This window comes from Lepidothrix coronata, unplaced genomic scaffold (assembly GCF_001604755.1).
Source record: "Lepidothrix coronata isolate B3197 unplaced genomic scaffold, Lepidothrix_coronata-1.0 Scaffold34, whole genome shotgun sequence".
NCBI lineage: Eukaryota > Metazoa > Chordata > Aves > Passeriformes > Pipridae > Lepidothrix > Lepidothrix coronata.
The window spans coordinates 5,240,599-5,264,201 of record NW_016690214.1 but is presented as its reverse complement, the minus strand read 5'-3'; the positions used below and the strand labels follow the sequence as shown (position 1 = coordinate 5,264,201).

Sequence of the window (23,603 nt, the reverse complement as noted above, 5' to 3'; positions counted from 1 at the left end):
AATAACAAAAAGTAACAACCCTTCCTGCTTCTTGCTAGGACACAGTACTGGGACCGTGTCGTTTTACACCTGTGTTTTTCAGCTTCATCTTCCTGGATCCCAGCAAAATCACAGATAACTTCTCTGGGTTACAGATCCCACACCACTTTCCTGTGAGAAATATGCTTTCAAGGCGTGCTGGGCTGGCTGCACCATCCGCCGCCAGACCGCGGGAACATCTGAAAACGGCAGCGCCAGCACCAATAAGTAAAAAAATGTAGTTAAACATCCGCAATCGCTTCAGTGTGTCAGAGGCTTAAAGCCCCCGCTGCTGCAGCTGTAAACTAATAACCCTCGGGCGGCTTTCGAGGAGGCGAAGGCGACAGGTGCGGTGGGGACGGCCCGGCCAAGGGACAGCCCGGCCAAGGGACGGCCCGGCCAAGGGACAGCCCGGCCAAGGGACAGCCCGGCCAAGGGACAGCCCGGCCAAGAGCCCCCCCGGCTCGGCGGCGGCCGAGGGAGCGCAGCCTTGGGGCACAGCACCAGCGGCACCGGGAGCCACTGTCCTGTCCCGTCCCGTCCCGGTCCGCGCTGGCGGCCGCGGGCGGGCGGGCTCCCGGGCGCGCTCCCGGGCGCGCTCCCAAGCGCTCCCCGCGCCCCGCCGGGCCCGCCCCGAAGCGCCGCCGCTCTCCCGGCGGCTCCTCCTCTGCGCGGGGCGGGGGATCCGCCGCCCTCCCTCCTTCTCCTCCTCCTCCTTCTCCTCCACTTCCTTGGGCGGCAGCGGCTGCGGGAGCTGCGGAGAGGTGAGGCCGGGCCGGGCCGGGCCCCGCGCTCGGGGAGCCCGCGGGGGGCGGGCGGAGGGGCCGCCCGGGTGCGGGCGCGGCGGAGGGCGGCGGTGCGGTGGGTCGATGCTGGGGCCGGGGGGACACAGCGGGGCCGGGGGGGGGCTCATCCATCGCGGTGCCACGTGGGCGCGGCCATGGCGGGCGACCTTGAGGCCGATGGTCGCCCCGCTCCGCCCGCAGGGCCATGGCCGGGAACGCCGAGCGCACCTTCATCGCCATCAAGCCCGACGGCGTCCAGCGGGGGCTGGTCGGGGAGATCATCAAGCGCTTCGAGCAGAAAGGGTTCCGGCTCGTGGCCATGAAGTTCGTGCACGTGAGTCCCCGCATTCCCCCCAAACGCCTTCCCTTGCCTGCGAGAGAGGGGCTTGGGCACACACAGGTCATCTTGGGCACACACAGATGGGCTTGGGCACACACAGATAACCTTCCTTTGCGGCTTTTTCTGCGTCAGAATGGGAATCTGATAGCGGACGTGCATCAGGCTCCTTTTCCTGCCCCGCACCGGATCTTCCCCCTGTCCAAAGGAAGCACGTTTTGCCCAAATGGTTCGGTGCAGCCCGACTGGGAGCTGAACCGACCTTGACTGAAAGGTTGTGTTGGGTAACAGCACCCAGGCAGCCCTGCTCTGCTTATCGCTGAGAGTCACTGCAATGCAAAGAAATAATATTGACAGCTCACAACACTGACACTGCCACAGAGGGCAAATGGGCCGTGCACTCCTTTAATTTTACATTAGGAGCTTGCATTGATAGCCACAACAGCACTGCAGGGCTGTTGGTAACATTAATGACTGGTGAGTCCAGTCACTAGCGCCATAGCCTTGCAGCAGCAACACCTCTTGTGATATGACATTCAGAAGCTGATATTTGATGTTACATCTGCCCTTTTAAAGGCCTCCGAAGACCTTCTCAAACAACATTACATTGACCTGAAAGACCGACCCTTCTTCCCTGGTTTGGTTAAATACATGAACTCTGGACCTATTGTGGCCATGGTAAGTGGCTTGATTTTAGTTAAAGATGACTTGCTTGAATAAATTTGGTTTGTAAATTATTTAAAATAGTCAGAGATACTGTTACAGAAACAGTTTTTCAAACTACCCAGTTCAGATAGCGGCAAAAGAAAACAAAAAAATTAAAATTAAGAGAGTCAAGAAATTACTATATATTACTAAGAAGGAAAGTGCATGTATAAAACGTGTATTAAAATGCTTAACACGTATTAAGCAAAATTCCTGAGAGCAAATCTTCTGCACCAAAAATCTTCTGTTTTAGGCAAAAAAGGGTGAGGCTCTCTGACACAGAAACCCATCTTGTGTGTCATTCTTTCTTGCACTCCCCTCAAAACAATGTACTTGGTCCAGTAGCATCTCCTGACTCTGTACCTAACTAGGAGTGCCTGCAGCTCATCAGGGTGTCCTTATCCTACCCAAACAGAAAGGTTTTGGAGTTGGCCGTGTGCATTATTTAAGTCTGAGGCTTGGTAAAGTATCTCCTTCACTGGAGTAACAATGTTGATGGTCCTTTTTACAGACACTTCCAGTTCATATGTTTTTTTCCTAGTCACCCCTACAGGCCTAAGAGAGGATCTAGGCAAGGTTAATTTTTTTTAGTGGTAGAGCCCCTGTTTCTTTGGAAAGTATGTTATTAGCAAAGACTAATCTTTGGTATTTTGTATAAGCATGGATTAACAGAAGTGGTTTTGTCTTTTTGCCTTAAGGTATGGGAAGGACTCAATGTGGTTAAAACTGGGAGAGTAATGCTGGGGGAAACAAACCCTGCAGACTCGAAGCCTGGTACCATCCGTGGTGACTTCTGCATTCAAGTGGGAAGGTTTGTACTCAGTTCATTAATTGAGATCAAAACCAACTACTACTCCATGTTTAACAGCCAACATAATATCTGATGGTAGTCTTTTATATCTGGAAAGCCAGAATTAGTGGTGGATACCCTCATCTGATGGTATTTCATTTGCAGGTCACAATCCATAGCTGCTACTTAAGAAAATGGTACAAAAGTGACTCTGTTTGAAATCCAGCTCCTCCTCAGAGCAGCACGTAAGCTCAGGCAGGGGCTGGTGTAGAACAGTAGCCCTAATGACCCTGCTAGGCCTAATTAGCTCTCAGAGTGAGGCTGGTGGAACACTGGCCTGGAAATAAAAGTAATAGTCTCGCAGCTCTAGATGCTTCATCCAAGTTTCTGCATGTGGAGAATGATGAGGCTGCTGAAAGTGTATTTTTTGTAGGGAACAATGTTTGTCTCCTTCCACAGGAACATCATCCACGGCAGCGACTCCGTGGAGAGCGCGCAGAAGGAGATCAACCTGTGGTTCAAACCCGCAGAGCTCATCGACTTCAAGCCTTGTGCACACGACTGGATCTATGAGTGATGAGTTTCCACAAGGATCTGTGCCTTCTAATGCACCATCTCATTCCAGCTGCTGACCTGGGAGCAACCACGGTTATCTTAGTGCTCAAAGTGACTGTCAAATAAATGGGTGTGAACTAACTCCTTGTGGTGCTTTCACTTCCAACAGACCCCGCGTTCAAACAGCCGTGCAAGGCATTTTAGACATGCAGTATTTCCCTCCTGTAGAAGGAACACTTAACAAGAAATGCCGTGCACTGGCACATCAGAATAAAAATCCAGGGAGTTGTGTCCCTCGCACAGTTGCTTTGAAAGCTCCTGAAATCATGGCAGTGGCAAAGCCAGTTTGCAGAGAGCTGACAGGAGGCTGGAGCTGCTTCCAACACAGCTGAACTGAGCTAGGGGGAAAAAACGGGATACTACACAATTTCCTTCCTTACACAACTGTTAATACCAAATGAAATGAGAGCAAGTGCAAAGCTTGCTCTCTATTAAATGCTTATGTAATGCCACCATCTCATATTAAAACCCTTAGCTTGTGCTCAGCATCTTACATGGTTCAATTGTGGTCAGACCAACATACCCAGTTACTGAAAATATCTTTTACAAATCATATTTTTTTAATCTGCATTCTGTTGAAAGAACCTGCCTGGAGTGCATTTATGTATATGCCAAATAGTGCCTTTTAAACAAAACAATCACTATTCAGAAAAGGACTTTTTTATCATTTTTATTTTGTGTAAAAAAGGCAAATTTAGTGAATTATTTTCATCTTGTACACAAAGTTATAATTTTAATGCTTTTCACATCCATGCTGAAAATCTGCAGTCTCGTAAAAATGAAAGTAACATTAATTTCTCCAAAAGCATTTTCTTCACTGAGTTATGTACATTGCATGAGAAAGCTTTGAATACTCTCTCATTGACCACACAAATTACCAAGAAAATAAAAAGATTAAATTTGTACAGATATTGATCTATATATCAAATACATACAGAAATGATGTAAAAACCCCATTTGTTTAATCTTGATTCCCGCCCCAACATTTTCCCAGGGGCCAAAGCTGATGCCTTTTTTGTATAAATGGCTGTGGCTTTTTGTTTTAAATATGAAAAAAACCAAAAGGAAGAAAAAATTCAGCTGAAATCACAGTTTTTAAAATCCCTTCCCAATAAAGGATTGTTACCAAATATATTAGCACCATCGTACAAATATTGACGGGAGGGTATTCACATCACATAAAACAACAATAAAAAAACCAAACAAACACTGAAACCCGTGTTAGTATCCGTAGAACAAGGAATCAATAACTGCTGTAGCTTTCCTCAGACGCAGCAAGGAACAGGTCAGAGAGTTGTGTGTAAAATAACATAAAAATCAAAGATCAGCAGAGAGATTTTGAGCAATTAAAAAGGGGCAGCGGCCAAGTAAAGGGACAGGACTTGTGCCACCTCATGGTCATAAAAACCTGCTGTGCCAAATGCCAAAACCAGTCCGACCCCACTGAAGGTTTCAGATGTCCAACACTTGCTGCTCTCTTAGCCAAGCACCACAGCTCAAAGCCAAGACAACAGTGCCCAGAGCCACGGGAATGCTTTGCAAACCCAGGGAGCTGCCACACGGACACCCCTGGCCCGTTGGCACTGCCGAGACCCCTCCAGCCCCGGCAGAACTCCACTCGGGTCTTCCTTGAGCCTCCCCTGAACAAGGGACTTCAGCAGCTCCTTGTGTGGTTTGCTTAGGACAGATGTCACCGTACTCGATAATTACACAATTCAGGCATATTTTGAATTCAGAAACACAAAAGACATTTCACCAACTCCTGAAGTCACACAGGTACCCAAGAACACACGTCGCCTCACAGACTTTAGTGTTTGATGAATAAAAGAATATTATAAAGACTGACAGACTTCAAAACAGATTCTTAACATTTCTTCAACACAGGAAGTGTTAAGGACTAATTTTCCCTCTTGACATTTGACGACTGTAACTCCGAAATCAGGGATGAGCCTGGGCAATACTCAGGAACCCAAGGTTTAGTGACCTGGCAATACACCTCACTCACTCCAGCCTGACCTTCCACATTATGAAACATAAATTAATGCAACAGTTTTTCTACTGAAGTCAGAAGCTGCTGGTGAGAGAAGAAAGCAAGACTTGTGAGAACCTTGTTCCAGCTGACTGGGACAATCTGCAAGTTGCTGCATTAAAAAAAAAAAAATGAATAAATCAATAGTGCTTTACTTACCAAACCAAATCAATGCTTGCAGAGCTGGATTAATTTGAGAACATTGGGTGGGGAACCAAACCATAATCAAGGCTCAAAGTGTCATTACAATGGTCTCTAATCCTACTTCTCCAACCCAGGCTATTCAAAGGAAACATCACAGGCAGGTCAGAATCTGAAATAAGGTATTTGAAGTCTACCAGGCCCAACAAAGTCCTTTTTATGGCTATTTTAGAGAGCTATAATGTCTTTACCACCTGAAGTTATAGACACTTCTAATCTGATTACCAGATCCTGTCAGTAGAAGAAGCTGTTGTTAAAAAGGGGTCGCTATTTAAGAAATTTTACCAGTAAGGGAGAAAAGAATTCCAGACATTCCTACACTATACAGGACATGTTTTACTTCCAGTAGTAAATACAAAACTTTACATAATTAACCCCTCTTGCATAGAATGAGGTAAACCTGTGCATATCACCAATACTATGTACCCAAAGTTAGAGCAATATTTTAGAAAATAATCAAATTGCTGGTTTTCAACTTTCTATGCACTTTTTTTTTTTTTTAAGCTCAAACAACAATATACAAAAATGGTCTCCTGGGGCTCTGTGGGTTGGTATCCTTAAAGCATTTCTTAGGCTGTAGGAACACAGATGTTAATAACTTTGATGGATTTTTTTTTTTAAGCCCTAATTTATGGTCTAGAGTCAGATATCATTGTACTGCTCTGAAGGGGACCTGCGAAGACCCAGAAGCACTTATAGAACATATGCAGTTAATTCCTGAGAGTTTAGTTAATGAACCTTACTGGTAAAAGCTAAAGCTCTTGATGCACATTTTCCTAGTCACAGCTCTGCAGGGCTGTTTAACCACTTCACTCATCAACTCCACGAATGAGGTCATTTACAAAAATGTTGAAAGGTTAAAAATATGGAAAGAAAATCCAAATTATTAAGAGCTCCTGCAAAAACACCTTGTGTTTGACTGGTCATCGTTTTCACCCCTTTATGTGACTTTTACCTCGTAAAAGTCAGTACAGTGAACACGTGGGGCTTGTGGAATACTTGATGTGAGACAAGAATTCCAGGCAATAAGCAAATCCAGTTTATGAATTATATACTGAAAAATATACGATTTTATACTGTTCTCAAGTCTCAACTCCCACATTACACTACTGCAGCAAGACATGAATATTGCAGGCTATGCAAGGCTGAAGTCATTTTTTAATCCACAATACATGGCTCCTTTCAGCTCACCTGAAACCACGTGGAACATCAGTTCTCAATGTCCACAGATAAATATTCAAGATGGTAAGGAAACATCTAGGGCTTTCTGAATGGAAAAAGATAGTCAGAAGAATACTCACAAGCTCCTTACCACCACCAAGGGAGTCCTTAGTTACTGTCCATTTAAGCTGCTTCTTCAGTCGAAATTCAGAGCTAAAACTAATCTTCCAAATGAGGGAATTTTCTAAAGTTCCAGTTTGGCATAGGGCTCTGTAAACATGTGCTGAAGCATTCCAAGACTACAGACATTCATGTACAGACAAGAGTTTTGCAGACCCAATCCAGTGCCCACTGCAGTCGACGACAAGGCTACTGATATTAATGGGCACTGAATCAGACCCTAAGGAACATTAAAAAACAAAACCTTATATATAAAAAAAAGGTATTTTAAACTAAACAAAAACATCTTGAAAAGTTAAAATCCTCCTCAGGTGATGGCTCCGTTGCACTTGGGGCTACTCACTGAGTAGAGCTTTACAGGACTATCTTCCACATACAATTTATGCCTCTAAATTAGGCCTTAAACGCCTTATTTTCACAATGAAAAACAGAGGCGTGACCAGTGCAGTTCACAAGAGTCTTAAAAGTCTCCCAACTTGTACCAAAAAGGTTCATTTGTTATGACAGTTCATTTGTATTTGCAACTATATCTTCCTCCAACCACTTCCCACAACCATGCTAATTAAACTTTAATCTTACCAAAAAATTAGAATTTCAGTTCTTGTTAACAATGCACAATAAATCTGAACTTGAAAATATTACAAAATTCTTTCAAAAGCTTCAAATACAACACAAAAGTGTCCATTTTTTTTGTTTTTAATAAATTGAAAAATCTTTTTCACTAAAATAGTTTCCCCGCCCTTCCAAAAAATTCTGAACTGAGTCTAACTCATCTACAGTCAGCAAAGTGCCCCAGGCACAGTCACCCCAACTGCACCATCCAAGTGGGAACAACATCAGTCAGTCTTGGAGAAAGGCTCTTCTCCCATCACCAATCCTCTGCCTCTCACTCTTCGGAGCTGCCTCACGGTTCCTGTTTGATGTAGTAGCTGGCAGATCCGTTGCTTTCCTGGTCGGACGCTCCCTGAAGGAAGCTGTACTCTTCTCCATCCAGCAACTCCTCCTTCAGCTGCAATGAAGTCACTACAAATAAAAAATGAACATTAAAGATCTGTAAAATGTAAAATGCAACTCTTCCCTAAATGTGCTTAATGTTACTGAAATTCGGGATAGACCCTGGATTTCTCATTTTCTTATATTCTGCATTTTAGCAATTCTTTAACACAGGATCCCACAGAAAGCAGATCCTTTCTGACCATAAACTGAATTTTAAGTTGTGCCTTAATTTCAATTTACAATACTAGATTATCTACAGGGTTTTCTCAAGAATTTATTATTTTAAACCCCTGGTCTAAGAAGGTAACAACAGGTTAATAACGATAATGATTGTTGCTCAGAACAACACTTACTTCAATCTTGACTTCCTATTTAGTCTTTATGCAAGTAAAAATGAGATTAACAACCTACAATTCACATTAAATAGCCCAGTTACTGTAAACAGTCTATGTAAGACAAGAAAAAATATCAACAAAGATTTCTCAATCCATCATTAAAATTTTAATATCCCAGAAGGTGTTTCACTCAAGCAAAACATTTTTTTGAGTTTTCATCTTCTCTCTTCTTTCTTTTGTCAAAAGAAAATAGAAATGAGATCTAAGACATAAAAAAAAAGATGTTATGAATAGCAATAATGTCACAATTACTCTTCCAGTTTCATTAATGAATAGTGAAAATTACCAAAATATGAGCACAATGAAAAAACACTGAAAACAAAACATGTAAACTTTCATTAAAGGTGCAGTACCCATGTTAAAGGGTTGATTATACAAAAATAAATGATTCTCTATGACCAAATGAATGAGAAGAGTATTAAAGCTTATAACTACTGAATATAAAGCTTGTACACATTATTAATGTATCTTGAAATGCAGAAATATGCAAAGAAAGTAAAAAACCCAACCCATAAACCTGCTGCTACTGGTAGGCCTGCAATAACTTACAAGCCATTTGATTATTCTTTTATAAATGTTCTATGTCATCTTCTATGTTGAAACAAGCTCTTGTGCTAAATAAAAATAAAATTTGAAAATTAAGGTAGTAAAAGATGCCAAAAGTTGCAGCATAATGCAAGATCTCCTCACCTCTTCCTTTAATAGATGCCTCCTCCCACCTACACAGCCCACAATCCCTTCCTTACATTTTTTTCTCCTCAAATACTTTTCCCTGTATTATGCCCAGCTCTGATCAAGATTCCTGATCTGTGGAGGACAACAAAGTGCTGCCTAAATGATAAGATACACAATTGGTTACTTGGATATGCTGCTGACACCTTAAGCAAAGGCTACACAGAACTAAAACCCACCAGCACATCCTTCTCCTTCTCCCCCCAGCAGGAAGCTTCTGCAGGAACAGGACTCACACATGATTTGGATTGTCTCTGGTTAACTTGAACCTAAGCCCTGACATTCAGATATTTAATGATCCTTTGCTCCATTTGTTCCTGTTATACAGCTTTTAACTACCATCTTCCAGAAGAAAAGCTACACATCAAGTTACTTAAAAGAGGAATAAAGAAAGCTAATGGAAGTCACCTGACTGAAGGAGAAGGGATGCAGATGGGCAAGGTACTCCCTTTTTAAACTGTCTCAGTGATTTGCCTGGAGACAACAACAGACTGTGTTGATGCCATGACATTCAAACCCCCCAGATATCAAGGCAGAATGAAGTGATGTGGTCCAGAGATCAGGTGAGTCTCTGGCAACAGTCTCCTCCTCTGCCAGGCTGGCTTTAGGCTCTTTTTAAAAGTGAAGCTGTCCAACAGTTGAACTTCAGTGCTTAAAATATCATTTCAAATGACTGAAAAATGCCAAGCACTGGTGGACACTCAAGCAGCACCATGACTTGGCTAGAGAGCAAAACCACTTCACACAAAAAACATCAAGTGCTGAAACCTTCTGTCTCCTGTGCTTATGACAGTACAAAAGCAGAAAGAATTGGTTTTGAGCCTCACTGAGATCTCCCAAGGACAAGCAGTTTCAGAGCAGATGCCTGTTTTGTTACTGATCTTATATGCTTCCATGCCAAGCCATATAAACACCCCCTGCACTGTGCCTACATCAGTCCTACAGCTACTGGAACAGGAGGCAGTGGATGGTGCTGAGGAATATGCATGTCATTAATCAGTTCTGGCCAATCTCAAACATGTTCTGAACTTACTAGCTGGTATCAGGGTTATGTTCTCCTCCTCCCTAGACCGAAAAGGTGTGGTCTTGCTGGTTTCAATTTAAGAACAAACACCTTTGGGCAATGACAAGGCTACATCACAACAAAACCGACTTTGTCCAACCTCACCAAAACTCAGAATGTTGAAAAGTTCCCCCCAGATGATCATAGAAAGCACTGAGGGTCAGAAACCAAAGAACACAGGAGCTCCATGGGAACTCTGAGATCTACTGACACAGAAATTCAGACTGGGCATGTCTTTGCACTATACCAATGCAACTCAGGTGTAGATTTGCAATAAGAGAATAATTGTGCAAAAACAAACACTCCAGAACACTCCCAAGCAAGGCTCCTCCTTTGCATCAAAGACTGCTAAAAGAGGCATGTACACACCAGCAGAAAGCTGAAGTGAAACTAAAGGAGTCCTTGAGAAGTGCTGAAAGGTTTGCAGAAGGGAGTAAAGATTTGTCCTGAGGGTCTAAAGGTGGCAGGTAGGTTCCCATGTCCCAGTCTGTTAATGGATAACACATGGACAAGAGAAACCTTTCTGGATGTACTCCACTGGCAGTGAAAAGTGCTGGCACAGCAGCCTACACAGCCTAAGGCAAGTTTAAGGGAATAATCGAGCAAATTTGAAGCTAAATCTATCAACCTGGCAACTGTGGGGCAGGGAGAGCATCATCCAGTTTGTCTGACAGATTTTATTGCTGTAACATATTTGATAGCGATAATTTGTTTACCTGCTACATCATGTTACCATAGATATTAAGAAAAGGGAAGAGAAAAAAAACAACTACTAAATCCTTGCAGTGAACTTCTATAATGGAAGATTGTTTACATTAAACTATCCTTAAAAGAGATCAAAACTTCAAGCTACTTCCCCATTATTACTGAGAAATGAATTTTGGAGTTTTTCCCTGCTCCCTCACACAGATGCACAATTACACAGTTCAAAATATATTTTCCATCTTGGTAACCCACAAAATTTCAAGTAACACTTACATTCTTAAGATATTTTCACAGGTACCTGTCTTTTTCTGATACAAAGGCAAAAATCCTTATTTACTGTCTATAGTCACTTAATTACTGTGTACTTTCTCTGCAAAAGATAATCCATGTTGATGTCCTGCTTGCATCAAATCTTCCCAAATCTACATTACCATGCAATTTTACAGAGTGCATTTTTTGCATTTTAAAACTCTGCAGAGCTCCTCTGGGATTCTGTGATTCTCAGCATCCTACAATAATGCAGCCTCCTTCCTATGAAGGAGGAGCTCTGTTCTAAGCCCTTTCCTATGATTAATTCCGTGACATGGTGCATCAGTGAGAATGAGAAGCTCTCTAACAGAGAAAAAAAAACCAAAACAAAACCAACTAAAATTTAAAGGAAAATAAATTAGGCAAAAAGAAAGATCTGATGAGTCAGCACACGACAGGCTGCATGGTTTCCCTGTGCAGTAACACATTGCTGTGACCAGTTACCTGTTTGGAGGCTGGGACTGAACTCTTGGCTAGTCCTGGGAGGCTGGAAGGCCTCCGGGGCTGTCTGTGCTGGAAAGGCTCGATATGGAGGAGGAGTCAACTCGTCATCCCCAGAGAAGCTCCTCCGCACCTCACCTGCCATGGGTGGGCTGGACAAACTGACAGGTTTCTTCCCAACTCGTCTCTTCCTCTCTAAACATCAAGTCAAACTAAAATAAACGCTTGGGTTAAAGTGCATCAGGTAACTCTGACTGTTCAACTGAGAAATGGCTCTGATTCATGTTCACCCACTCTGGAAAACAAGGGCCTGTACGTGGCACCGTTCAGTTATTATTGGGAATATTGCTCTCAACAGCCACATTTTAGTCCCTGATTCCTAGAGGACTGGTAGGACTTCAAGGGCATTGTTTAACAGCATGACCCACTTATTTCAAACTCTATCAATGACATATAAATGCTGTAAACTGCTTCTGCTGCAGCTACACTGCATGGTCACACCCAGTGCTCTGGCTGGGCACTCAAAGACATCTTGGCTCAGTTTGAAACTGCAGCTGTTTCAGTGTCTGTGACTGAAACACAGAAGGATGGTTCTGGGGAAATAATCCTCTTCAAGTAAAATTTATCACCTCCAAAATCCTAGTGTAAAAATACATACTCTTAATTCCCTTAAAATGGTGTTCCCCATTTTTACAGTGCCCTACAAACATAAACGAGCATTTAAATGTGTAGCAAAAGTAACTTCTAAAATGCCTTTGAATAATTAAACACTGCATTCATGAAAAAATGTTGCAAAAGCACTTCCCATACAAATTATTATCACATTCCTCCTTTATCACTAAGATATTGCCATTCTGTGCCTGAGGCAATTCCTCTATGATATCAGGGATGCAAGCTCTGTAACACAACATCACTGCTTTCAGCTATATCAAAACTATGGCTGCTTATGCTTCAGTCTTGTCAGACAAGAAACAAAAGCCTAGCCCTGAAAAGGTAAGTGGATTAAATATATGCTAAAGATACCACCATGCTTAAATATTATTCTTATGAGACAACTTCAGGACGAGCCTTTTAGAGAGCCTGATTAGGCAGAAAGGTGTCTACAGAACCCCAGCTTTTATAATATCAAGGTCAAATTATCATTTCAGTAACCTTATTCTGATATATACACCTATGAGAAAGCTGACAATCTGAGGAGATACTGCACCCCTGGTTATTAATTAATTGGCTAAGCAAACACAAGTTACCCTTCAAGAATTCACCTGCATAGCCTTCTGAGCAGCAGGCACAGGGTACAAAACCCTACCCACTGAAATAAACACTACTGGAAACAGAACTGGGAGTGATTCCCAAGCATTCCCAAAAGCATCCACAAAACATTCACAATGCAACCAGTTCCCCTTCCCACTCAACACGTGCTACTCTCTCCCCATGCTCTCAGTAAGGAGGGGACACACTGCTGTAAAAATCTGCATCATTACACATACACAGCAGAATGACTCGGTGACATCCTGGACTGTTTTGTGACCACATGAGAAGTGTGTGGAAATAACCCCTCTTTGCTAAAAATAATCTAATTTAGGACATGCACAGTTTCTCGTTAATCATCTGCGGTTACCTGACATGTTACCACTGCTGGGTTATACAGCTTTATGACTGAAATTCTTTACAAAATAACATTCTATTTTTTTTATTTACAAGTGCTGAACAAGAAAAAGCTACAGTAGACAAGTTTTCAGTATTATTTCCTGTGACTCAGCACTTTCATTGCCATAACCTACTTAGAAAAACCCCACGCAGGAGGCAGCCAACTCGAACTGCTCATGACCTTGTTCTCTCATCTGATGATGATTAAGAGGATTTCTTAGTATTGAATAAACAAACTACCAGAAGCTCTCCCTTGCTTCCATAGCCAATATTTACTTCAGGTTAGTGAGAAATGAAGAACAAATTCCACTAGAATAAATCTCCTTCCTATGGCACTAGAGGAGTTCACTTTCCAGTGCTTGTGTCACACTTACTCTAAGAGATGGGAGGAAACTCTCAGAGGTATTAGGTGGAAGGAGAGGGATGGGGTAAAGAGCAGGATGGTCTAGTATACATTACTGAACCAAATCTGCTCAGACAGTCCAGAATTATTCAAAAACACATCCTACACAAAGCTAATTAATGACAGAGCCATGTTTCCCTACCTTAAGGTAACGGCACTCACAGCTTTCCCTGGATATTCTCAAACCAGGAGTTTTTTCAGTACCTGAATTCTATTTAAAAAATACTGCTCCAAGATTCTCAGAAGGATCTGGATTTATCTGTTATTTCTTCCAACAGCGGAAAGGAGAAACAGTGCAATGATTGAGGCACCCACCAAGAGGTTGAAGAACTTCCCAGACACCTGCTTTATCTGTGGCACTCACTGCTCAATGTCCTTTCATGTCCTGAGATCAACAAAGCAAAGGCTGTTTTCCCAATGACTAGTGAAGAAGGTTCCAATTGGCCTTAATAGATCCATTCACAAATTTACCAGGAAGATGAGGCTTTAATTGCTCACATTAGCTCTACATAACAAAAACCACTCTGGAAACAAGTCTAAATAAATCAAGATAATTTGATTCCAAGGGAATCAGTCTCTGTGGAAAGAACTTGAATACTTCAAATTCTTAAAAATGTCCTTATTATGTTTTACTGTGACAAGAAAAGTCACATCCAGCAATGCTGTTCACTGTTTCTGAAAGTAATAATATAAAAGCTTTATTTATATAGATGCTTCATATAAAAACCCTGGTGAATAAGTCACTCTTTTGTTTCAAAAAGGAACCAGCTGCACAATAATTTAAATTTTTTCTCATTCCCTTAACTTGGTTCTTATGCCTCCACATGTGTTACAAAGAGCAGAGGTCAAACTGTGTTGATATCTGAGTATTTTGTACTAGGCAGTACAACTACACAGTCTATTATTTAACCAAAACAGTTAAATATTGTAACAGTTGTCCACCTACAATTAATTATTATTATTGTTATTATTATTATTATCAACATCTACCCTATCACAAGTTATAAAAATGGTTATTCTCAATGAAAAAGTTCCTTTTATGGCATACTGCACCTTTAAGCATAACACCTATTTAGACACAAACATTTCCAAATAGAACAGGGACTTAGGGAGAGACCACAAACTTTAAAACAACAGGAAAAGTGCAAACACTACTTTGTCACCCACTTTTCTTATGTCCTTTGTACTGTTGCGACTTAGCTTTTTTCTTCTGTTTGGATGAACTTGACTGGCTATCCCTTGATGCTGCAAAAAATTAAGAATTCAAAATTGAGGTTCAGTATTTTGGAAAAAACACTTCAGAACGTGTCAAAGCTGCTACACAGTTACAGAATTTTTCCTTAGTGACTGAACAAAGGCAGAACACCTTTATCGTGGAAACCCATTTGCATAAAACTACTAACACTATTATTACCCTCTCATTAAACAACTAAACCAACTAACAGTTCTTGGAATACAGCTATCAATTATTATCACTTGACCTGAGAGGACAAGTCTTGATGCAATAAATAAAATACATATTTATGTATGTATTTAATATACATATTAAATGCTTCTGCATATAAATAAATGCTTCTGCACATGAACAGAGTGCATGGAACTCATGCCTTCCCATATAAATGCTTCTGCACATGAACAGAGTGCATGGAACTCATGCTGAGTTCCACCAAATTCAGTAGGTAAAGCAGATATACTGGCAGTCTTAAAGCAATATAAATTCTCACTGGTATCATCCAGAACTGACAAGTAACAGGGTTTTCCCCTGCATCAAACAAACATCTGGCATTGAAAAATGGTAAGTAGCCACAGAAACACTCAGAAGTACTTTGGAAGTCAAGGTGGGACTGATTAGAAGAGTGAATTAGAACTTTCAAGCGTTAGCAAGAATTTATTCTATTTTTGTTACGCATGAAGACCTAAACCACAAAGGACGAGGGCAGAAAAATCAGCATCCATGACATTTCCATTATCCACAAAGCTGGAACTCACACTGTGGTGCTGGAGGCTGGAGCTGGTACCCAGTGAGCTGGCACCATCCCACGGGATACAGGTCTGGGGACTCACAATCCACCCACTGATCATACTCATCCTCCCAGCCATCGAAGTGTATCCTCAGGAGCCGATGGATAATGCGGGTGACTGTGGCCACACACACCAGGCGAGGCTCCATCAGATCAACAGCCTCCAGCTTCATTCCAACATGAAACCCATGGTTTGGAACTTCCTGGAAAAGCAAACACAAGCAAGGCAAACATCAGTAAATAAACACGTTAATTAACAGTTTAAGCACAGGGTCGAAACAAATATTTCAGTCAACTTACTACAGAAAAACCCCAAATATCATTGATGATACTTCAAGTACCGTGCACTAATTTAACATTTTGGAGATATTCAAGCTTCATATACTCAAATGGTTCTTATTTCCAAGAGTCTCCATGTCTTAGTTTTTCAAAATTTTATTTAATGAAATGGGTTCACCCCCTGCACAATGCAGAAATTTAAAGAAAATACTAATTACATGTTACTAATTACTAATTATACATGGAAATACGTGTAATTTTATTACCTTATTGAAGAGCTTTACAGGTGCTGCTATTGAATCAGTTTCCCTGAGGTAGTCAAACCATTTAAAAGGGAGTTTTGCATAACCTGTGAATTTTAAACAACATCTTCATACATCAACTGCAAACTTCGTGCATAAGAATAACAACAAAAATAGCACACTGGCACTGTGTTATGGCTAAAAAGACAACAAAGAAGTAAAACATTAACATCAGAAACTTCCATTCTCTGAGCTTTGGTCTAAGGGACAAACAGGCACCTGGATGTTGCCCATTTGCAACAAACAAGATGAATGAACTTCTGGGTAATATGGGAGGTATCATTTAATGTTAAGATTTATGATTCATACTGGAAGTTTTTGTTCATGTAGATTCTTGATCTGTACAAATGCCCCATATAAATGCCCCAGAACAGATCACTGAATTAAGCACATCCAGTGTCTTTCCTGTGGGGAAAGAGCTCCACTATTGAACCACTTGAATTATTAGGAACATAACGGTAAGAACAAACATGGATATTTTAAAAGTTAAATAAGGGTAAAAATAATAATACAGAAAATCAGAGGATTTTTTTTTAAAAGTTATTATAAAGGGAAGAAAACAATATCTCAAATCTATGTAGCTTCTACTGAACGTGCATAAAACACTCGGGAATATTTTTTACTTTAGGCAACTTCTACAACTGCTTTAGCTCAACAATTCTCAATTCTAGCTGGAGCAATAGCAGCTTGGAAGGTTTCTCTTTAGTAATATGTAGTGATGGACATCCTGAAAAGATGGCAGTGCAGTGGGAATAGTGTGGGAGACGGGGGATCTGTATCTCACCTATGTATGGGCAGAGAGCTCCCACTGAATCCCAGCTCAGCACTGCAGGGCCAGACTCAGCATTCACAGCCCAAAATTCAATCCCTCTCTTGAAAGTGTCTAAGCATCTTAATCTTCCACTGATTTCAGTAAGAGATGAAGATGTTTGGAAGGAATGAGCTTATAAAGTCCAAAGATTTCACAGCAACTTAGTTATCCACAATGCTAAATGCAAATTGGATAAGAGTGTTCACATTGGGTATGGAATATCTGCATGAACAGATGCAGCTGGAGAGCTAACAATTAATAAGGGTAATAATGTATCAGTTATGCATGTTAATGCTCTTCTTCTCAATGCAACATTCCCCTGCTAGACCAATATATTTGTATTTAAATCCTTTAATTGTTCACCACACGAGACGTGTGCACGTGGGCTTTGTCAGAACAGTCAGAATTAAGAAACTGTCCATTTTCCATCCCATAATTTGGACAGCAAAATGCCCCTCTCATAAGAGCTAAGGAGCTTTGATCACTTTGATCCTATTTAAATGTTAATGCGTATTATGGTCTGTATTTTACTGCTGTTAATTCCTCTTTCAAATGACTTTTAGAGTACTGCACGTGTGATTTATAATCTCCTCTCACTGATGGCACAGGGCTGTTATGAAACACTGCAGAGACAGGGAAAACATACATGTAGATAAAGGATAAGGCTGCAGGATACAATAAATACATAAGTATCATAAATGTGCTAACAACAAAATCCACATACTATTGTTAGGTAATGTCTGAAGAGTGAAGAGGTCAAGTCTCATCACAGAAGGGAAGTTTTTTTGCTATTCTGTCTCTTCACTTCCATGTATTTATTTCTAAATTGATTGACATGTATTGATATAGAAGCATTTGCTTCCCACAAATACTTCTATTGCAAAAGTCCTCTTGCACCACATTTTTTTGGAGGGGTGCTGGTGCCCACGAATTTCTAGGCAATAGATTAAAGTAAATCTGTCCAAATCTGTGCACTTCCCACTTACTCAAAGGTGACAGAGTCATTACTGTACAACAATGGAAGTGATATGAAATTACTTCCTTCATGTTGCATTACATGATCTCTGTAGTTATTACCCAGAAAAATAATTCAATAAATACAAGTAGAAGTCTGCAAGAATGAGAATGATGGGGAGTGGGGAATCCATAGAAAGCAACTGTCATCTGCTGTTACACAGCTGGTTACAATCCTCTTTATCAATTGTCAGACCAAGACAATAAAATGGGAAAAGGAAGGTAAAGTCCTTCCTCCACAGGCACATGTGCCAGTGGACACACAGCCTTTCCTCACAGAAGGGAGTGCACAGCCCTAATGGCAACTTCCTCAAAGCTCAAGTTTGTGTTTAGTCTTCACAAAAATTAACTGGTATTGTTGTTAATCAGCCTGAGATTCTTGACAGTGTTCATTAATCCTTTTGGAGGCCAGGGCTTCCCAAGCAGTGACACATTTTAAACAGCCCTTTTAATGACTCCCATACTTCATATTCTTAAAGAACCCTCAACTTCTTGCAGCTAAAGCAAATTATTTCTAAATGAGAAGTTAGTTATCTCTGTTTTAGACTACTTTGAAGTAACGCTGCTGTATTTGTTTCAGACTTGAGAAAGCCCTAAAAAGCGACACAGATTCTGTAGACTGAGTTAAGTAACAAAGCATATGGCACACACAATATCACTGAGAAATATTCAAAATAAATGTGGTCAGAAGGCTTTATGTACCTCTGGGTGGAGTTAGTTCAATCATGTTAATTTCACAGAAACCAACAGGGAAAATAGAAGGGGAAGTGGCATGGTAACAAAACCAATCAGACCCATCTGCTGCTTCTGAGCCATCAATCCCAATCATAAGATAGCCATCTGCTAACACCTTTGTAAAGAAAAACAAAATTTGACATTAAATACCTTGAACGGCGTGAGCAGGCTAGAAAGCAAGCATGCCATGTTTCAAAAGAGTGAAAGGAACTCAGTAATAATGGAAGAACACTTAGAAGGACATTCAGTTTTAACAAAAAAACCCCCAAATCATACCTGTCTCGAGGATTGTGTACGACTGTCACACGTACCTTTGATAACTGCAAAGTTATGAGATGAACATTTCCTTTTTCTGATCTCTAGTTTTTCTTGGGAACACCAGCTCTACTTCTAAAGCTTTATAACTCAGTCTACTCTTGAGCTTGCAAGGATATTCAGAACACCATTAATAAGATAAAAGACTGAAAATCATAACCACACTCCTCGCTGGTAAGGTTGTACAATTCTGCTAAGCTACTTTTTATATTTTCTTTCTTTTTTAAAACAGATCTCACATGGACTGCCTCCCTTTCAGTCAAGGACATCCTTAGAATGTCTTTGTAGACTTCTGCAAGTCAGCAAGATGAGGTTTGGTTTTGAGCAGTTGCAAAACACTTGGTATCATTAGCAGAAGATGGTCCTGCAAATTAATCTCACAAGCATATTCTAATTAAAGGTAAAATTGAATTCCCAGAGATTAATGTCAAACAAATTTACATGAGTACATTTTTCACAGCAGTTGTATATAATTTATGGACATATCCCATAAACATTCCCTGTGTGAACAAACTGCATTGATTTTGGTTTTGAGCTTTTTGTTTCAAGCCTGAATAAAGGTGAGTGAAAAAGATTTCTATCTGCCTACCAAAAAACACACTTGTTTTCTTACCTTTCTAATAGTTGCCACACATATTGCTGAAAGGTTTAAGGGGTCTATAGCTTCCAATTTCATTCCTTCTTTAAACCATTCTCCAGCTGCATCAACCTCTTTTACCTAAAGAATCACAGAACAGCACCAGAAGCAAAGAATTCAATGAGTCTGGAACAAAACATAATCCCACACTGCCAAAGCAACAGACTGAAATACCTGTTCTATCATCTCTGCTTATGTCAAGGAGGTCAAATTGGGTAATAAAAGCAGAAAATTTTGCTGGGCACATTTCCAGGGCATAGCAGAACTTCAGGTCTTTTTTTTTTTTTTTAACACACAACAGGAACTAAAGGTCCTCAATCAACTCTGAGCAGTGTTCTTGCTACCAAACTCACCTTCATAAATAAGTGTGAGGGTGCATCAAAATGTCCATCCTGTTTCTTTGTAATATCTAAAAGAAATATCAGTATTATAATATTATTCAGAAGTCTTGGTAACAGAGTAAACAGTACGTATGCTAACAGTTTGTCAACCACTATTTATCATTGAATCTTCTAGATATTGCTGTATTACAAATCAACCTATAAGTTACTTTGCCTTTTCCAATGTTGTATAATACACTAATTATAATTTTAACTTAAGCTCCTGAATGTAATATAACTGGTTAAACCCCTAGGCCACATTATACATATTTTTAAATATTATTCTTCAAGCTAGTTTCATGAGTTGTAGGAAGTGACAGAACTGCTCGAGTCAGACTTTTCGCAGCCAACACCGCGAAACATCTCAAAACACAACAAGCTCACCAGATCTTTTGAATCTGTGTCCTATGCTTCGAGACCAGCCAATGTGATGGATGAGTGGACTGTACATATGGCACCAGAAGTCATCAGTTTTGTCTTCACTTTCTTCATACACCAACCTCAGCCGGCCCCCAATGACACTCTCAACCACTGCCACCCTTGTTCGGCAAAGGTGGGTTTTGTCAACAACTTCTACTCTCATGGAAGTTTTGAAGGGGTACTGCATACTCTCAGACACCTTAAAGTGACAGAAAAAAACCCATTCTGTAAGAATATACCCTGGTTTTCCATATTCATCTGCCTACTAAAGCACAGTATTGATGCACTTGTCATTTAATTCAAATACTTGTTAATCAACCTGCAGAAATGACACAGATTATTTATCTTCTATTTCATTGTACGTGGGGAGCAATGAAATGTTTCAGAAAACAGATCCTACTATGTTTTAATTGTACCAAGTTCATCCCCTAATATAATTCTCACACAGGTTACATGAATTTTCCATTGACATAATGGAAGTTTGTTCAGTTGATAACAATGGATCAAGTTACCTCGAAACACAATTTTAACAATAAACACCTCAAGATTTTTTTTTTCTTGCTTGCTCATCCACTCAAAATAAAGCATTTTAAAATACTGCATTACAAAAGGCATGGAAAACAAATCTTCAATGTAATTAAAACTGGCTGCTCAGATATTTCTTCATAACACAGCAAAAAGAAATGAAGAGAATGGAAATAGATGTTAACCCGCTTTGTGACAATAGATTGTGTTAAAAATCAGTATCAATCACTTGCCATTTTCATTATGAACTCCCCAAAGTATTGAGATCATGCCAAATTAATCTGGCTTCTAACTGAGCCAATTTTTAAACAAATATTAACAACTGCAACAAGGTTTTCTGTGTGCTTATTTTTTAAGCATTAGATGCAGTGTAAAACAACAAATTAAGTCTCATTCCTACTAAGAACTATATGCATCATCATCTCACAAGATTAGTAAGTAAACATACAGCACACTATACAGCAGCTGCAACAGTTGTAGATGACTGAAAACCAGGAAAAAACCAGTCCAGAGCAGGTGAAAAATATCAACATTTAAAAGTATGTACTTCATTGCATCTAGATCCATGCTATATTAACACATTTGGTTTCGTTTCTTGAAATAGTGCATGATAAAAATCATTCCTGAATCAGAAAAAAGCTTTCATTTTTCTTACATATCACAGGGTAGCTCTTGAGCACTTCTGGGTTTTCTGTGTTTTTTTTTTTTTTAGAATGTGGTATTTTAAAATTAAAGTAGACTAACTAGTTTTAAAAGAAAACTACTTTTTTCTAGAAAACACAGTTTTCCAAACACATACTGACAAGTGTGGAGGTAACTGGAGGAGAGATTCCAAGGAAAACTGTATCTAAGGGAAGAAACTACTGTATCACCTTTATTATAAGAAGAGCTAATGTGCCATTGTAAAATATTTCAGTTCTTCACAACTGTGCTGCAATTTCTTTTATAGAACATCATTGATATTGCATCAGCCTTACCTTCTGAGAAAAGTCAGGAGGAAGTGTTTTGGCACCAGTAAGTCGTTTCACTAGAAAAGTTTTCCAGTTTGTGTATTTGTGTTGGATGGCTGTTGCAAATGAAGGGGAAAAAATAAGCCACTGATTTTTAATTGTGTCCATTAGAGACAGTATTAAGAGTCTGGAATATGTAAAGAAGAAATCCCAGATGACTGTTAAAAGGCCTGGATGACAATAATGAGAAAAAACTTCTTTAGAGAATGAATGCTACCCAAGATTAATTTTATGGGTCAGGGAAAAGAATTTATTAACAAAATACCAATAAAATCAGTGCATGTTCCCATCACTGATTAGTGAACTGCTTCCACCCTGATCCTAAAACCTAAGTTGCATCAGATGGGCTACTCCAAGAAACACTTTCAACATCAGTCAAGTCCAAAACTTAAAATTATTTATTCATAACTGTCGAAGGAGTTATGTTAAAAGAATACTTTGATATCTGGACCATGAGCAAATTTAGTTTAATAAAGAGACTTTTGTATCAATCAATAAGGCTACTATTTACATACTTCGAGGAGGAACTAGGGGCTTCCCACTGGTTGCACACCAACCAACTGGGTGGATGTCAGACCCACAAATGTTGCACCAAAAGTCAAGACTTGAATCATTTTCAAAGCCTTCATATCTCAGCAGGGCATTGTAGCCTGAAAAGAAAGCAATCCCACTTAAAAAAAATACCAACATTAAACAAGACAATATGCATTAATATTTCTTTACAAATCATGATGAATATTACATCAGTTTTCTAGACTATAACTTCTCATGGGATGCTTTTCTATGGCACATTTCTGCATGTGATTAAAGCACAACTGGATTACTTTGATAAATGTGCATGTGCTATCATGTAAGTCAATTTTAATTAAAATTCTTGAACTGTAAACCTTTAGAAGTTACATGTAGGAGGACAAAAATAATTACCCACAATATCTGCTTTTTCATATCTTAGATCTGCGACCTTGAATTTTAAACTTTTTACCAAGACAAGTGATTTGTATAACGAGGCTACTTGCCAGCTGTTATACAATCTCCTATCTTCTCTGCACTGATCTTACTGTGCTCTGAGGCAATATTAAAAAAAACCCAACAAACCTAAACCAAGAACAGAAATTCTCAAGCATCACTGCAGCCACTGTAACAGTGACAGCACTACAATACACAACCTACTGACACAGCTCTGACAACCTGACCAGTGTCAACACTACAGTAACCAGGTGATCACCAAGTTATTAGCTCCCTTTACACAGTTCTTTTGATTATTTTAATAATGTCAACTAAAATGTATTTACCTGCTAATTTCACAATTCCAGCTATCCAGAAGACTTTGGTAGGTAGGTTGGAGTCAGTGTTTGGAACCTCCACTCGCACTCCTTCTGCAATATCACCCCAGCACGTCCCCATAGGTGCCTGTCATTTAAGGTTGGGGTTAAAAAGTCACCAGTTCACCACATGAAAATAATTATTTTTTGCTATATCAGTGTTTTACGAGTGACTTAAAAAGACAAAACAATCAATTTACAAATGACAAACATATGTTTAGAAAACACTCTTTCTATGAGAACCTACTTTGGTTTTGACTTGAAGCTAATGTGTAATATTGTAATTGTATCCAATTATTAGTGTGTGTGTACTGAAAAAC

General features: G+C 40.1%; 2 protein-coding genes across 8 annotated transcripts in view; one reads left to right on the top strand and one right to left on the bottom strand.

Moving 5' to 3' along the window:
- Positions 1–653: 653 nt before the first annotated feature.
- Positions 654–3,331, top strand: LOC108495916 (nucleoside diphosphate kinase). Its single transcript, XM_017812137.1, has 5 exons — positions 654–782; positions 1,005–1,137; positions 1,717–1,818; positions 2,544–2,656; positions 3,095–3,331. The coding sequence occupies exons 2-5, from the start codon at positions 1,009–1,011 to the stop codon at positions 3,210–3,212; spliced, it is 462 nt and encodes a 153-aa protein (XP_017667626.1). The 5' UTR covers positions 654–782; positions 1,005–1,008; the 3' UTR covers positions 3,213–3,331.
- A 2,635-nt stretch (positions 3,332–5,966) lies between these two features.
- Positions 5,967–23,603, bottom strand: part of MBTD1 (mbt domain containing 1) — a 33,339-nt gene continuing 15,702 nt past the window's right edge. For all 7 annotated transcript variants that reach the window (XM_017812043.1, XM_017812042.1, XM_017812045.1 and 4 more), the window contains 11 exons: positions 23,254–23,371; positions 22,477–22,611; positions 21,929–22,017; positions 20,391–20,625; positions 19,980–20,035; positions 19,603–19,707; positions 18,642–18,789; positions 16,079–16,161; positions 15,502–15,736; positions 14,680–14,757; positions 5,967–7,844 (listed from right to left, as the gene is read on the bottom strand). In XM_017812043.1, coding sequence (XP_017667532.1) covers positions 7,726–7,844; positions 14,680–14,757; positions 15,502–15,736; positions 16,079–16,161; positions 18,642–18,789; positions 19,603–19,707; positions 19,980–20,035; positions 20,391–20,625; positions 21,929–22,017; positions 22,477–22,611; positions 23,254–23,371 — 1,401 coding nt within the window. In that variant the 3' untranslated portion in view covers positions 5,967–7,725. The remainder of the gene's footprint in view (positions 7,845–14,679; positions 14,758–15,501; positions 15,737–16,078; positions 16,162–18,641; positions 18,790–19,602; positions 19,708–19,979; positions 20,036–20,390; positions 20,626–21,928; positions 22,018–22,476; positions 22,612–23,253; positions 23,372–23,603) is intronic.